At 45.5% G+C, this 17,189-nt stretch overlaps 1 protein-coding gene across 2 annotated transcripts in view; it reads left to right on the forward strand.

The window, feature by feature from the left end:
• Positions 1 to 982: 982 nt before the first annotated feature.
• The window catches only part of SORCS1 (sortilin related VPS10 domain containing receptor 1), a 308,182-nt gene continuing 291,975 nt past the window's right edge, over positions 983 to 17,189 (forward strand). For both annotated transcript variants that reach the window (XM_075504592.1, XM_075504593.1), the window contains exon 1: positions 983 to 2,107. In XM_075504592.1, coding sequence (XP_075360707.1) covers positions 1,478 to 2,107 — 630 coding nt within the window. In that variant the 5' untranslated portion in view covers positions 983 to 1,477. The remainder of the gene's footprint in view (positions 2,108 to 17,189) is intronic.

Below are 17,189 nucleotides of genomic sequence, written 5' to 3' on the forward strand. Positions count from 1 at the left end.
TAAAATTCCAGTGGAAGAGCCTTTAATTCCTCCAGTTTTAAAGCCCGTGGACATTTGCAAGTGCCTGTTAAAGTTTAGACCCCTGTCCTGCTCCGTGGGCAGTCACCAACGATGCTGCCTGCAGTAAGGGACCAGCGTCTCCCACGGCTGGCAGAGACCAACCTCTGCAGTCAGGGTTTGGTGATCTCTTCTGGCCACCACTAGTGGGGAAGGGATCTAGTGAGAGAGGCCACCACTCTGTGGAGAAGAGACCTACTGGGAGAGGAGCACAGCTCCTGGGTGAGAAATTGCTGGTCCTGAAAATGTGGGGCGGCTAGAGCAGAAAGGGCTTTTTTTCTGCTGATAAACCAGTGGTGGGGAATCTCTCTCTCCCCCTCTCCCGCCAACAACTGCTGTCATTTCATTTCCAAAAGCTTGTCCCTGTCTCCATCAGCATTTATGTGACTACATCTCTGCCATGCCTGAGTGATTTATCTAAACATCGGCAGCTACTGTAAATGATGGTACAGTGAAGCGAAGGCGGAGGAGGGAACGGAGGGGTAGAAATGCGACTTTCCCTCTGTGAAATGAAGCACAGGTGCCTATTCCCAGCAACTCCAGTGCATTTACATCAGTCACAGGGGGAGAGAAAGAAAGGGACATTTCAGAGCCTGCTCAGACATTTAAGGCCACTTAATTAATCGAATTAAAATATTTCCTCTGGAAAGACCATACACAGATGTATGTATGCTTTTATGTATGTATTGCTCCTTCAGTTTGCACATGTGCTTCCAGTTCATGTTTTAGTATGTTGGGGAGCAGGGGTTTAGGGGTTTGAGCTGATGGGGAAGCGGAGGGGAGGAAGGGATGAGATGGTGTGTGAGTTTAAAAGTTGGGGTAAGTCCTTCTTGGAGTGCGCGTGTGTGTGGGGGGTGTGTGAGAGAGCAGGGGGAGTGAGTATCCAAGCACTCACGAAACCCACGCGGGGCGTCCTGGCGGGGCGGCTGCGGAAGGAGCGCGATGCAGGAGCGGCGAAGTGAGAGGGAGCAGAGAGAGAGCGAGCGGGAGAGGAGCGAGCTGTGACTTCCACAGAGGCAGCCGGGAGAAATCACCGGCAAGGATTTGCTCCTCTCTCTCCCCCTCTCTCTCTGATTTCAATTCAGCTCCTCCCCCGTGTGGTTGTGGCTTTGCCTTCCATCAAAAGCCTGATCAGCAACGCCAGTCTTGGGGAAAAAAAAAAAAAAAGAAAAGAGAAAAAAAAAAGAGAAAAAAGGAAAAAGTGCAAAAGAAGAAAAAGAAAACAAGGAAAAAAAAAAAGAGGGGGAAAGAAAGCAATCTCCTCTACCCCCCGGCTGCATCTAATACAGCGGAGTCTGAAACTTTATGGAGTTCTCGCTGTGTTTACCCCGCGGCGGGTAAATCGGCAGCACCCTGCTCTCTCGCTCCTGCTCTCTCTTTCCTGCTCTTTCTCCCTCGCACTCATCAGCAGTCAGCAGCGATGGAAAAAGTTGCTGGCTGGTACCCAGCCTGGCACGTTGCTCTCCTGTACTGGACATGGCTTTTCCTCTTCACTTTTGGCTTTACCGGTGCAGAAATAACTTGCAGATCCTGCCATTCCCAGGTGAAGCCGCAGCAGCAACATCCGCAGCAGGGATTATTAATGCATTTGAGGACCGACAGAGGAGAAAAGGAGCAGAGGAGGTTCCCCGGGGAGAAGGGAGGTGAGAGAGGGCGAGGGGCCGGGATGGAGGCGGAGGATGCCGGGCTGCAAGCGCCCCTCGCCCCTGCTCCCGCGGGGACGGAATTCACCGGCCGGGAGACCCGGCGATTGACGAGGCAGCCCGAGAAAGTGGCCGGGGAGAGCCGGCCCCGAGCGGCGGCGGCTCCTGCCGAGGACCATCCTCCCCGGGGCCAGGGGTCCCCCCCGGCGGGCGGCCGGCCGGGCTCGGGCCGGCGGCGGCGGCGGCGGGGCCGGAGCCCGCGGGGCGCCGCGGGGCTGGAGCCGGGGGACGCCGGCGCCGCCCGCTTCGGGCTGGAGGAGCTGCGGCTGGGCAGCACCACCTTCGCCCTCGCCGGCGACTCGGCGCACAACCAAGCCATGGTGCACTGGTCGGGGCACAACAGCAGCGTGAGTACCGCCGCCGCGGGGGGCCGGCGGGGTGCGGGCGGATGGGCGCTTTTGTCCTCGTTTTCTTTTTTTTTTTTTCCCCATCCTTTTTTTTGGGGGGTGGGGTGGGATTGGGGGGGTGGGGTCTGGGTTTTTCTTCTTCGAGGGGGATTTTGCGCCTCCGGGCGCCAGGGATTGGCTTCACTTAGCAGTGTGCAGTGGGGCAGAAGTGCTTCAAAAGGGCCATTCTTCGGGAGCAAAAAAACTTTCCGCCGCCCGCCCGCTGAGCACAGCCCCCTTCAACCCCCTTCTCCTTCACCCTAGAGGCAGAGAGGGATAAACCAGAGCACAGCCCCCTCCAGCCCCCTTCTCCGTCGCTCTGGAGGCAGAGAGGGATAAATCACTGCCACCGCCCGCGGCGGGGAGGGGAAAGGTCGGTCTGGGGGGGGAGCCGTCCTTGCACCCTGCCCTCCCTCCAGGGTAACCCCCGCCGGGAGCCTGGGAGGCTCAGCTGCAAGCAAGGCCCGGGAAAGCCTCTCTGGTGCTGCTCCTTCTCCCAGCCTTGGGCGCCCCCGGGCTCACCCCCAGGCCTTGCTGATGGGGAGATGCTGGAGGGCTTCAGGACTTCATCTCCGAGGTGCCTCTGTGCAGGGGATAAAGCTGCTTTTTGCCTCCTGTTACCAAGGTGTTAAAATGAGCCAGTTCTTTTCTCTACTCCTTAACCTGGACCTTTCTCATGAATAGCAGCAGAACGGCTCCAACATGAGCCAAGCAGAACAAAACCAGCCAGAAAAGTAGGAGATTGGTTTCCAGGCTGGAGCAATAGTCATGGCATCAAAGTTACCAAGTTAACTTGAGCCCTGCATCCCTCCAGCCTCCGCTGCAGAGGCAACCGGGAGCCAGAGGGCTGAGGCCTGGGGAAGGCAGAGTGAGTTGCCTGGCTTGCTTTCTGCCTGCCGTTAACTCAGCTTGTGGACTAGCAGAAGTGCAGGGATCTGTCTGCCTGAATGCTCCAGCTTCTATCACTTTGCCTCTTAGAGACAGCAAGCAGAATGCTAATAAGAGAGAAAGGGATGCGGGCACGACATGGTTGTTGCCCATACAACTTCCCAGGAGAAAGGGGGACTCGGGCTCTTGTCCTCTAAGGTGTTTGCAGCTGTAGTGCCAGAAGGTTTCTGGCTGCTTCACAGAAATCCTTGGCCTCCCTTTCAGCTTTTAGTACTAGGAGCCTGGTTAACATTTTGAAATAATGGTCTAATCATTACGAATTCCTTTTGGTATAAATTGTATTGAGGTATATCACAGCCACCCAATTTAGAATTACAGCGGATGTCATAAGCACCTCACTGTGGGGTTCAGCCCTAGTTAATTGGGACATGGTTTTATGGTCTCATCCGGAGCTTTTAAATCAATTAATTGACAGAGGAATACTTGTCATCTCCGTTTTGAAGGACTTTCCCCTTTCTTCACAACTCAGCTAGCCTCTCTCTTATGTAGTTGTGCTAACAGAAGCTGCCTTGTAGGAACTCAGGTCCGTTCATACAAATTGAATTGAGGCTGACACTGGTTTAAAGTGACCCATTTGCTAAGGAAAAGCTTCTGATATAAAAAGTCATCCAGCGGGCATCAAGTTTTCCTGGTCTATCACTGCAATTATGTTTCATCTGTACATTTATCAAGACACATATTGTTGTTATATATGTGTTTTATCATACATGTGCTTAGGTATACATAGACATGTGTATATGTTTCTGCCCACTGTGGTAGCAGGGACTACTAATGCTAAAGACTGATTACTTTCTGAGTGTCTTGGTGTACAAATGTTTTCAGGGAGCTGTGGGGAAATAATTTGCTGCTGTCCTTCCCAAAGAGCTGTGGGTTGCATTGCATACAGGGAGATTATGCTCCCACCTTGCTGCTGGGGACTCTGGCAGTGCTGTGCTGTCTTGTGCTGTGATTGCATCCCCTTCACAACACTAAATGAAGCTGAGCCCCAGCAGGACTTGGATGCCTGACAGGCTTGTCCGGGCTCAGCTGAAGCAATGGAGTGTGTTCAGTAGGTAGCCCAAAGTGGCACTGACCCTTGTCTCTCTGTGGAGCTTTTGGGCACTCCTCTGTGAAGGAGCTGGGAGTGGGAGGGGGTTGGGGTGAAATGCTTCCTTTAGGCTACAATGTATGTAGTTCTGCTTGCATGGGGGTCGCAGAGGATGCCATGGTGCTGCTTGTGAGGGATGCTGTGTAACCCCAGTGCCCTGGCTGCACTCCAGCAGCGGTAGGTGCTGCCTTCCTGCCTGCGTTTCCCTGCTGTGGCAGGGGGATGCAACACACCTCTTCACATTTTCAGTCTAATGTGCTCTGTAAATGCTGCTGTTAAACAGCTTTTGCCTTTCACCCGGGCACAGGGGCACTATGAAGATGATCATAGTTTACAGTATCTGTGTGAGTACAGGAAAAATCCGAAACAAAGCTCAAAACATTTGAGATCCCTTTAGGTGGAAAAGCTGGAAAATTAAAGCACTGTCTTTTGCAATGTACCTTATTCTGCCAGCTTCAGTGTGGTTCCCTATATCCTTATTTTGATAGTGGTTTGGATACAATTACAATGCTTCCGATGGAGGAGAAGGGACCCCTGAAAGGATTCCTGATTTCTGTAAGGGATTGTTCTCGGTGTTTGCAGCTTCTTTCAGGCTTGGCTGTAATTTCATGTTGAGCGTGTGCACCATCTAACTGATGGCATTCTGCTCTGAGGATGAACTTGCTGTATGCTCAGCCACGGGTACAATAAGAATACTAAATAGTAGTTCAAGTGATCCAGGTATAACTCCACCGACATAAATTGTCTTACACCAGGGATTATTTTGGCCCATCAATGACTTTAGGCACTCCCTGGACAACTTATTCTCCCGCACAATACCCATAGCTGGACACTTGGGCTGTGCCCAGCTCACATCTGTAGGGACATGCTTTCCACGTCCACTAATCCATCCTACCTACCTTGGCTTTTTCACCAGTGGAGTCAGCGGGAGCTCCCCAGAGGAGACCATAGGTGTACAGAGTCTGGACTGTCAGATGACTGTTGAGGATGAAACTGGGGGTGTATCCAGTGTTGTATTAAAATACAGGTGGGCCTCAGGCTTTCTCTGACTCCAGTGGAGGTGAGCAAGGCCACACAAGGCCATCTGGCATCTCCACAGTCTTGAGCTCTTTCAGTCTGCAAAACAGAAGAGTGGCTGCAGCTAAATTGGGTGCTGGAAATGGTCTTTGGCTTGTACTAAGTCCCAGACTGTCTGGGAATGATCGAGGAAGGTGTTAACTGGCCCATGCCAGCACCCTGCCTGGAACCATTTTGACAGGATAATAAGAGCATAGGCTATCGGGTCTGTGAATGTGTCCTGGTATTGCTTAATTTGCTTGCATTGCTATATCCTGAGAGCCTTTCCGCTGGCCTCTGTAGAAACTGGAGTAAAAGATCCTATGAGATAAAATCTTCCTCAAATCTTTGCTACAAGACACACAAGTGAGATCTCCTGCCTTTTTGCACCACTGAGAAATTTCATCATCGGTGTGGAAGTTGGCAGGTTTCCTAGCTCGCAGGGATATCAAACATGCTTCCTGATGTGATGTATCCAAACACTGTAGATGTGGAGTCCCCATAGCACCCTTAGTGCTCTGCTATAGACTAGGAGAAAACGGCTAGCAGAGACTTGTGTGTGGAGCTAAAAGAGAGACTTGGTTTTAATGGAGAGAAGCAAATCTCTAGCAGACATCTGTTATGAGCTTTTGGGATACGAATGGTTCTCGGAGCTTACAAGAAACCAAGACTGCTTCTGTCCTAGGCTGGCTTGGAGTGAGATTAGCGCCTTACTTGTTCCTTTGAAAGTACCCTGGAGAAACAGCAAAAAAATTGGAGGAGGTCAGAAGGTATGGGAGTCTGAGCAAGAGCCTTGATGCTATAGCTTGTGCTATAATGTGGTGCTGTGAAGGAAAGCGAATGGGTTCTCCGTTCACTTAATGAGGCAGTTCACTTTTGCCTTGCTCTGGACAGAGTGCTCTACTGGGCTGGATGTTGGTGTAGATCTCAAAGTGTTTGGCAAGGAATTTGGGCATGCACCTTGCTGTACACCTGGGGATTGGCTTTTACATGGCCACGGTACCTTTAAACAGCTGGTTCAAACTTCTGTGATTTACATGGCTGGAAAGACAAAGCTGAGCTTCTCCTAGGTCCTCCACAACAGAAGATCCTCAACAGACTGATGGAGATGGAGTCTGGACCAGATGCAAAACAACCATGGCCAGACAGGTTTTATATTCCTTCCACAGTAAAAAATCAATACAACTGATGGGTCCAGTGCAGGATGAAGCCTGCAAGGTCATCATTGCTGTTGTCAGGTTGATTACACTAGACAACAGGGGAAGAGTTAGGTCTCTTATGGGAGAGCTTTTAGGCAAGATGAGACTCTACATTAGGTATTACTTGCAAGTTTTTACTTGATGTTATTGACAGGACAAACTGAGCACAGGTAAGGCAGAATAAAAATGTACCTATATATTTCCAATGCACTGTATTTCCTCCTGGGCAAAGTAATTGTGAATAACCTGTTGTTGGATTTTCAGCTGAAGTGTTCAAACCTATTTTATAAATTAGGAACTTAAAGAAAGGTACAGGGCTGCAGCAGGTATTGCATCCTACAGCCATAAACTGATCAAACTGCATCTTGAAAACAGTTGGGTTTCTTTCAACTCACCCTCCTATTGCCTTCGTCCTTTCTGGATAGATGTTCCAAGCTTTATTCTTCTGGTAGTTGGAAACTTCTGTCCAATTTCTGTTCTAATGTTGCCATTGGGCAATCTAGATTATTTTTTTTTTTTTAATTTGTGCATGTGTCTTTAATTAAAGTTATTTTCCCTCCCTGGCACTTAAGCCCCCTGGAATTATTTTACAGGCAGTGATCATATTCCCTTTCAGCCTCTGGTTTGCTAAATCAAGCAAGCACTGTTCTTTCTGTATCCGCTTGTAAGACAGATTGTGGAAAGTGAACTGTGAATTTCTGGGAGTCAGGGTCCCGAGAGCTTGAATTTGAATCAGATTTTTGCTTTTGATGAACGCAATTCCATGCAGATGATAACAACTGTATTCCCTTTTACAAGCGAGACAGTAGAGGCATGGCAAAAGTATCTTAAATGGCCAGTGTTCTTCTGTTCAGACCAGAATGGAGGATCACAATCAAAATGTCACTTTTCACATCTTCTCACTCTGAGACTTCTTTGCTCAGATACTGTATTCATACAACAGGCTGTAGTTGGTACCCTCTGTCCTTCCCTTGCTGGCAGAGCTGTGGCTCCGGTGTAAAACTACCAGGGGTGGATGAAGAATCTGCCAACATCATCCCATGAGTTACTGGCATTACATTGTATGGCACTGTGATAGCCCATTGCTCCGTTCCTCCCATGGCAATTGCATTATTATAAAGGAGGAGTTTTAAGGAAATAAATATATCTTTGGAGCCCAGAGCCAGCTATGCAGTGAGACCCACGGTGAGGAATGACCCCACTGTCAGTCACTTTGCATTTAGATTGGTTCCTAGGGTGCAGGAAACGGGTCCCAAAAAAGATTCATCTGAGGAGGATGCCTGCATTAAAATGCTTCAGTGAGACGTAGTATGTATTGCTTACATATTACCACAATATATAATAGTGTCAATAGTATTATGCACCAGGTGCTGAGACTGTTTCAGGCTAATCTCTTGCTAGAGCTAATGAGAATATATTTAGAAGGGCTGAATAAAAAGTGAGGAAACAAAAACTGGGATTTAAACAAGAAAAAGTCAAGTCAAAGTATTGTTAAAAGTCTCCAGTTTCAAATTTTGGTCTTCTGAACCAGATTTGCTACTGTGTAGATCACAAAATACTTTACATCCATTCTAGATATGAAACCTACTTTAAAAACAAGCCTTCAGTGAGAGAAAACACGGGAAAATTTCCCATAACTTCAAGTAGGACTTTATTTCTTTAACCAGAAAGTTTTGAGTTTTTTGGATTTTTGTGTGTGTGTGTGATTTGGCAAAAATGAGTCAGCAGCCGTAGTATTTCTTTCTCTGTGTTGTAATCCATCTCTAGATATACTTCTTGACTGGCTAAAACACAGGCTTTTCATATACAGAATATGAAATAGGATACATATGAAATTGTTAATAAGAATAGCTGTGCACTGAGAGAAAGCGATGGGTGAAAGAGAATCCGTAAGGACTAGAAGAAAGGCTTGTTGTTGTGTGAATGTGGTCTCTGTGAAAGTGTTTGGGAGATGGTGAGGAGCTTCCACCCGGACTGACAGGTGGGATATGCAAATCCTATCACGAGGGGAGATTAAGGAGAATAATGGAAGAGGTCTGACAGTTGCAACTGGCATTCACGCAATATCGAGAGGCTATAAACTGTATAAAGCAATAGGGTTATAGTTTTCAATCTTCTTAATACTGTACTTTATAATAGAAAAGGGTTTTCTCCCTTTCCTCCTGACTTCAAGTAAGACTTTTGTATTTCTCTGACCTGGCAATAATGATGAGGTCTGTCCAGAGGGGGAAGCAAGGAGGTCAGAAGTCCTCAGCTCATTCTGGAGAGGTTAGAGACCATTCTGACCCATCCTGTTGTGATACAGCATTAGCTTTGGACAATCTTGCATCCTCTGGGCCTTTCTTACTATGCCAGACTGAATACAACTCTCATGTTGTGCAGAGTTCCAACAAGGCGAGTGAAACTGCCCCATCAAAGACCTCTTCCCCTAGAAAATGCTGTTGTAGCTTGGCCAGAGCATTTCGTAGGTTTGCACTGATTTCCTTTTGATCCCGAGGCTCCTGAAAAACAGCCCTGAACAAGCCAAAATCTTGAAAGTTTAAATGTAACATTTTTTTCATTTTTTGTTTCAAGGCAGCATTTTTTGAATGGATTTCCAATTCTTTTATTCTATATTTAAAAATGATCCAGTGACACAAAAACTTTGATTCAGTGTCCCACGCAGAGGCATCTAGTGACATTTGAGATGGTATTACCTCTAGCTGCTGCTTCACAGTGTCGTGGTTTAACCCCAGTTGGCAATTAAGCACCACAGATGCTTGCTCACCCTCCCCTCCCCGCCCGGCCCCGGTGGGATGGGGGAGAGAATTGAAAAAAAAAAACAAAAACCAACCAAAACCCGCCGTGGGTTGAGAGAAAGACAGTTTAATAGGACAGTAAAGGAAAAGAAAATAGTAATAATGATAAAAGAATATACAAAACAAGTGATGCACAATGCAATTGCTCACCACCCACTGACTGACGCCCAGCCCATCCCCAAGCAGCGATCGCTGCCCCCAGCCAACTCCCCCCGGTTTCTATACTGAGCATGATGCCATATGGTACGGAATAGCCCTTTGGCCAGTTTGGGTCAGCTGTCCTGGTTGTGCTCCCTCCCAGCTTCTCGCTGGCAGGGCACGAGAAGCTGAAAAGTCCTTGACTATAAGCACTACTTAGCAACAACGAAAACATCAGCGTGTTATCAATATTATTCTCATACTAAATCCAAACCACAGCACTATACCAGCTACTAGGAAGAAAATTAACTCTATCATCCCAGCCAAAACCAGGACAACAGGGCAAGGGCATCCTACAGGTCCTGCGTCCTACCTGACACCCAGGCTTGGGAATAGTAGAGCATCTCAAACTATATTTGCCTATATTTGGGCAACCGATATTATCACAAAAGCTGTGTGTACTGGATCCTGTTCATCCAGAACCAAAGCTACATTCAGGTTTTCATTTCATAGGAGGAGAAAAAAAATCAGACTGACACAAGGCACTTCTTTTCTCTCATTTTTTTTATATCTGGCCAGCAAACCAAAAAATCAATGACTCCCGCAGCTGTAATTGACATTTCTATGTTAAATGAAAATGGGCCTTGATTCCAATTCAAATGGCAGCATTGGGTGATAGACTAATTATTTTGGAATTTTAAATGCATATAAAAGTTGATGCAGTAAAATGATTTTTGTGCCACTTGCAATTTTTTTGGCTGTCTCTTAAATCAAACAACAGTTAACATGAGAGCCCTTAATCCCTAATTCTCAGTGCTGGTAACACAATAACACTTTTACTTGGTACCACACTTTGTCTCCTCGGGGAACATAAAAGGAAAGTACTTTGAGAAGGAACAGGATATTTTAGGATATGTCCTAAAATGTAATTCCTTTATTTTAGAAGGTCTCCAAGAACTTAATTTAACCTCACATCATGTCCCTAAACAGGGGAGTGATGTTCTCCCACGATAGCATACCAGGACTCAAAGCTATGTCTGAACTTCTGCCCCGCGTGCTGCCATGCCAGGGACATGCTCATGGCAGGCTGTGCTGAGGTGCCCCTGATATGGGGCAGGTGAGGAGGAGAAGGCTGAGAAAAGAGATGGAGATTTAGGTGGTGAGGGGGAAGAAGGTGAGAAATGGGACCTATTTCTGCTACGAAGGAGGGATGTCAATGCCAAGTATCCCTGCCATGAGCAGCCCATGTTGGGGCAGGGCCTCCAGTGCACTCCCCCTGTGCTGTGGTTAGGGGCAGAACTGCTTCTGCAGGGGCAGGAAAGTGAACGGAGTCACAGGCCTTGTGATTTCTCTTTTCCTGGAGAGAATGCTCAGAGGTAGCCCAGACGAGACAAAGCCCACCTCTAGTGAGTGGCTCAGGCAGGATGAAGGGATTGACCCATGCTGTGCCTCTGGGAAGTGTGGCTGAGGAACCTCAGGGCAGGATGAGCAGACCACAAAGCGTACATAAAGCAGAAAATTACATGATAACAGCAAATGCCACCCACCTTCACGCCCAGAGAGGTTGCCCTCATTAAAAAAAAAACAAACAGCTTTTTTTTTCCGCATAGTATTGCATTCCCTAATGCAGAAGCAGCAAGGTAGGGAAGATACTTTTGGACTGTCTGGGCTGGCAAGAAAACTGGAGTGCAGTCATACATAAAGATATGGCTGGTGTTTAGAAAGGGTGTCTGAAATTCATTCATCAAGACAGTTTTCAGACTGCCACCAGGAATATGTCCCCCGTGCCCTGTGTATCGTTTCTTGCTGCCCCTTGGAACCTAAGAGCCCATTTGCAGAGTCTTCCGTGCTTTGCACAAATATGTTAAATCAAGCGATGAAGGAGAGGAGATGGAAGTGGATGATGTGCAGTTGGCATTTCAAGGCAAACGTGTTCCCAAGACATGGAAGGGCTGGGGTTTTTTGGGTGGAGAGTGTTCAGCTACACATAGGAAGCTCTTGATCCCTTACAACACGGGTCCCAACTCAGTGTCAGTGCTCACACCCTATTTGTATTAGGTTTTATGTCACCTTTGCTGGTGATTATTTAAGGACAGCAGTGCCTTGAGCTCTTGCAGATCATTTTCATGCAGGTCTTCAGGGGAAGTGAAAGGTGCTTTAGAAAATCTCAGGCTATTTAGATAACCCAACAGAGACAACCCGTGTCTTTCCCCAAATGTTTCTCTTCCTCACTCATTCTCACCTCCCCCGCTACATTTAAGGTTGAGAAAATAATTCAAGGGAAATATTTTATATAACAAATGTAAGCTTGTTTTTCTCTTCATAAATTGTCCCTGCTCAATATGTGATTTTCTCAGGTGCACTTTTTTTTGGGTGAAGTAATCATAAAGTTCCTGATTCAGAATTCAGTGGGAAATTCCTCAGTAATGAGGGAATGGACCCCATTTAATAATCTGGAATAGACTTTGCACAGAAGATTTTTATTTTAAATCCAAGGTATATTTTTAGTAGATGAAAGAGGTCATATCCTCCCTTTTTTTGTATGTGACTGGGTCAGTATAAACCTTTAGAAACAGCTTAATGTTCCCTGCCTTGGCCAAGAATGTTGCCAGTACTGTTCACTGAATATTCTCTGAACAGACCTAGGAGAAGTGAATTCCACTGAATATTCAAATGAATATTCGAGGCCCTTATTTTTTGAAGAATTTACCTATGTATAAGTGTAAATATATTTTTGTGGGTTAAAAATCATACTTATGGTGAAAATCAAGCTCTGTATGCCAAAGAATATGATATGGAAAATTAATTCACTTTCTGTTGAGTTTTAGTTCAGGTTTCCAAGAAAAAAATACTTTTCTATAGATGAAAGATAAAAGCTTTAAATTGATCATTATTGGAAACAAAATAAAATTTTGGGAATGGTTATCTGCAAATCACAGTTAGATCTCTACTTCGATTACATGAAACTTAATAGATTTTTTTCTTATAGGAGAGGATAAACAGGTAAATAAAAGATACACCAGCAAAACAGCAGATGCATTAAACTTAATACCAAAATGTATAGGTCTGTGGTGAAATGTCAGTGGTTAGAGGAGTTTTGAGGATAATTATTCCCTGAGATGGTATTCTGGTTGAGGATCGCACCATGGGAAGGGACTGCACTACACCTCCTCCGCTTCATTTGTGTGAGTGTTTCCACACTCCCCTAAATACTTTAAGGGGGACAGAGCCGGAGCTAGAGATATGAAGAATATAGATCTGGGCTGTAGAGATCTGGACTTAGCCTGGGTCCAGTGGCCTAGCATCTCTACAGAAGAGCTACTGAAGTTTAGTAGTAACTATTTAGGCCATTGTAACCCAAAGATGCTTTGATGCAGATCTGCATCTGTTTGTTTAAATGACAAATGACTGTTTAATTGTGTAACTCCTGGAAAACAAAATGAAACAAACCAAACCTAAACATTCTCCAGCTCATCTTTTGGATGAAAAGCTCCAAGTTCAGTGTTGCCTTTCATTTTATTTTCAACTTTTATAAGTTGACACTTGGTCTTTCTTTTTTCTTCAGAAACTTCTCATCCATTCCCAAACAACTCATTTTAAAGTTGTTAAAGGAATAAATGTAGTTGATTCCAGCTGTCTCTAACCGCAGGCTGTGCCTGTGGTTGTGAGCCGGGCAGAACAGCAGGGCCCTGCCATCCCACCCGTGGTGGAGGGAGCTGGACCATGGACACCTATGGGAGCTGGAGCGAGAAATCCAGCTCTGCATTACTGTGCCATTGGCCAGGGTCCTGCCATCTTCTCTTCTTCCACCAAAACACTGGGTTCTGCAATCACTGAAATCCCTGTTATTTTCATCATGCTGCAGGCTGGGATCCCATCAGATAGACTCGGCAGCCTATCAGTGCCTCCCTCTCCCGTGGGAACGTGAGTTTTTCTTCTTCCCTGCAAACCCTGGTGTGCTCCATCCTCCTCCTCCTCCTCCTCACCAGCCACCCACGGCTCTGTCTGTTGATGCTGTTGCCTGGCAACCACCCTGTGATGGACAGCTTGGAGGGAAGCGATGATTAAACAACCTGAACTGGCTTCTGAAAGCAGCAATCGTTAATGTAATGTGACAAGCAGTGACAGCTGAGACAGCAACACATTCGCAGTGTGATTCCTAAAAAACCCAAAAAACAATAAACAACAAGGAAAGTGCCGCACACACCTCTGTGTGTAGGTGTGCGAGTGCCGCTGCCTTCCCTTGATGCAGAAGGGCCGGGGAAGGCACGTGTTTCTTTATTAATGAAAGGCGAACATAACTCTAATAATTGTCATGATGAACAGGCCAGCGCATGAGCCAATGCAGCTTGTATTGACGCTGTCAAACATCTCAGCTACTCTGGCGGGCCAAGGCAGCAGTTAAATGGGATGCTGCAGCTGCAGGTGTTAGCAAGGGGTGGCTGCAGAGACAGCAGCTCCTCGCTGACTGCCAGCAGGAATACCCTCGGCACAGAGAGAAACACGTTGAAGCTTCAGCGTGAAGGTGGTGGTACTGCTGGGTCCACCTGCCATTTCTCCTCCTGCCTTCCAGATGGACAAGACCAACGTAGGCACAAGGATGCAGGGTGGACTCAGGCCTGATAGGAAACGAATGTGGCTGTACGACCACAGTGCCCAGTTTAGGGGACTGTGCATCACATCTTCCAGCATCAACTGGGAGGCTCCTGCCCGGTTAGCCTTTCTTCCAAATTCAGGTGACACCAATTTTTGTCCTTGCAGAACAAATCTGAAAACAAGACCAGGTGCACCTTAAAGACTGGGTAAACCAGGACACTAAGAAGAAATGGATCACTACTAGTTGTGAAATCTTAAGAAAGCCCTACTCATGAACTCAGAGAATGAAAGCTGTCCTGTTTTGTGGGGGTTTTTTTTTGATTTTTTTTTAGCGTTTGGAACAGGCCAGTTCTGCAACAACTGGACTGGGGCTCTGTGGATTTAGTCATTAAAGTTTCCTTAAGACACAGGTTCCTATAGTCTTCTTACACCGTCAAAAACTTCCTGAGAAACTTCTGTAGAAAGCATATTGTTTCCATTTTTCCTCAGCTTCCTTTGACTTCATTCCTTGTAATGCAGCTCAGGATTAGGCCAGGACCTGGGATTGCAGTAGGCTACTTGGATAGCTGAGAAGCTACTGGACAGGATCACAGCCGAGGTCTGGCAAAATTCAGCATCCCCACACTACAGAGATGTGGGCCAGTTTTGCCACCATTTGTCTGAAGCCCAGAAATAGTAGATTTACATCCCCTCCAATTTTTTATCTTGTTCTTAAGTGTAATAGGCTCTAGGGGACTTAAGTGCTGTCACTGTCCAGGACTCATTATAATGTTAAAGCTTATCTTCATGATTTTCCCGTGCACACAAGATATAGATACACACATGATCCAATGGAGCAAATAACATTCATACTGATGGTTTGTGTGATTTGTGCATGGATTTGGAGGGAAGAAATGAATGTTCCTGGTGCTTCCCACTTGCTTCTCAATCTCCCCTTTCAGTTTTATCCCAGGTTAGAACTGATTGCATTTCTGCTGTTCTCATGTCCTGTTTGGGTACTAGTCCCTTGCAGCCCTCCTCAGGGAAATAGCACTGTCTTAGCAGGTTCATTACATCTGTATGTTCACCACAAAGAACAGTGGGGGTAAGGTACAGCTTCAATGCAGGTGAACATCACCTTTCTCTTAAAGCAGAGTTAACCAAAGATACTCTGATGTTTCTTTGAACTTTTAAAGTGATGTTAAGTCTAGCAAGTATTTCCAGAAAACGTTTGTGCTCTGGATTATCTGCCTATGCTTTCATGGCTGCTCATGTCCTTTTAAAATTGCTGTCAATGTGTGTGCTTAGTACAGCAGCACTGATTTTCTTCAGTGCTATTCAAGTTCTTAAGGCAGGTTTATCAGCAAGGCATCTGAGTGACGGCTTTAAAGGGAAATAAGAAAACAAACCCCAAACTACTTTACAAAGATCCTTCCAAAAAGAGTTAAGAAATTACCGGTGCTCCTGTCAGACTGAAAGAGAAAGAAACATGCACACACAAAGAAAAGAAAATTTCATGGCCTTAGTTGCTCTATCCTTTCCATCTCTCCATTGCATCTGGCACCATCCCAGAATGAAATAGTTGAAGAGGAACGTTGAGTCTGTGTCTGTGCTCCTTTTCTGCCCATGTAAATCAGGATTCACTTAGATGAAGCCAAGAACTGCTTTGTGGCAAGCAGAAGGAGAATCCATCTCCGTTCCTTTCTAACATTGAGATACTAAAAGACCAGGCAGAAAGAATAATTTCTGAGAAATCTTGTGTTTGACAAGGTGAATTTTGGTGAGAAAAAAACCTTTATGAGCAAGTAGGGGAAAGAGATACCTTGAGAAATTTTATGAGGAGCAGAGAATATAGTACAAGGTAATCAACATCTCATTATGAAATGTTACTCAGGAAACCTGTACTTAATCCTCTATGTAGGATTTTGTTTAAATAAGGACATACTGTATCATTAAACAGATGGAGATCTTTGCTGGAGAGAGTTCAGAGAAAAGGAAAGATGCCTGTAATTTGGTGATCCTGCTTAAATATATGGAATTGTGTGGTTGACATCTGAACTTGGATGATACAATATGAATTATACTTTAACCCATTAGTAAATTTGTCCTTCTAACAAGCTACTCAGATGATCCAGAAATAAGTTATGTGGTAGCAGCTGCTAGAAGATGAAAATATTTCATCATAGAAATACACGGTATAATGAAGTATGGGAAATAAATGCAATATTGCAATAAGGACAAAAGAAGATAGATGACATACAGTTTTAAATATTCACCTTCTGTATTGAGTTTACAAAGTACAGGTGACATCAGTAAATTGAAAACACCACTGAGACACATAAATCATTAAACATGAGTAGTAGAGCCACTTGGGGAAAGAAAGTTGTCAGAAGAATTTTCCACTAGAAAATATAGTTTAGGCAAAATCAGAAAATTTCTTTAGGGTATGTAATTTTCAGTGACATTTGCTACACTAAAATATCAACGAAAATGGTCTGCATTCTGACAGTGTCAAAAACTGTAGTGAGAAACATTCCCAGTTGGCTTTTGCTTTAGCACCAAGATTATGACAAGATACTAATGCTATATCATGGACACATCTTTTATACTGAATATGTAAGAATATGTGGAGTATGTGGGACACTACATGATACATCATCTCATCCCCAGGAGGTATAAAAGTTTGTTGCTCCTCCTTCCTTTTCCACCTTCTCTTCTAGGAATGGGCCCTATGAACAAGCTGTAGTCTTTCTCCCTCCTGAATAGATTTTGTTTCCAGCTCTCTCCTCTTTGCTATGTCTCCTTAGTCACATAGTGGATGCCACCGAAGGATTTTTGCTGAAGGTAACAAGTTCTTTGGGCAGTGAAGCCACTGCAGGGAGGCAAGTCGGTGGGTGGGTAGTCTCAAAGGCAATAGAATGTTTTCCTTTCTGAGCCAGTACTTGTGGGGATTCTACCACTGACACCCTGGAGTGGCAGGAACTGCATCTCTATGTATGCTTTAATTAATGTTCAATATTCCAACATTATGAAAAAGAAATGTTTTGGTGCTGTTGATTATCAGCTGAAAAATGTTTACTGATACTCATTTTCACAGAAAGTTTCATGGTCTTTCCTTTCCTTCTTGGGACAGTATCGCAGATAGAGTGACAGTGCACTTCACTCATAAGAGAGAAGCAAAAATATACTTTACTGAAATAGAACAGGGAGTTAACAAAGTTCAATGCAACAGTGATTTAACA

The sequence above is a fragment of the Mycteria americana genome, chromosome 6, assembly GCF_035582795.1.
Source record: "Mycteria americana isolate JAX WOST 10 ecotype Jacksonville Zoo and Gardens chromosome 6, USCA_MyAme_1.0, whole genome shotgun sequence".
In the NCBI taxonomy this organism is placed as follows: domain Eukaryota; kingdom Metazoa; phylum Chordata; class Aves; order Ciconiiformes; family Ciconiidae; genus Mycteria; species Mycteria americana.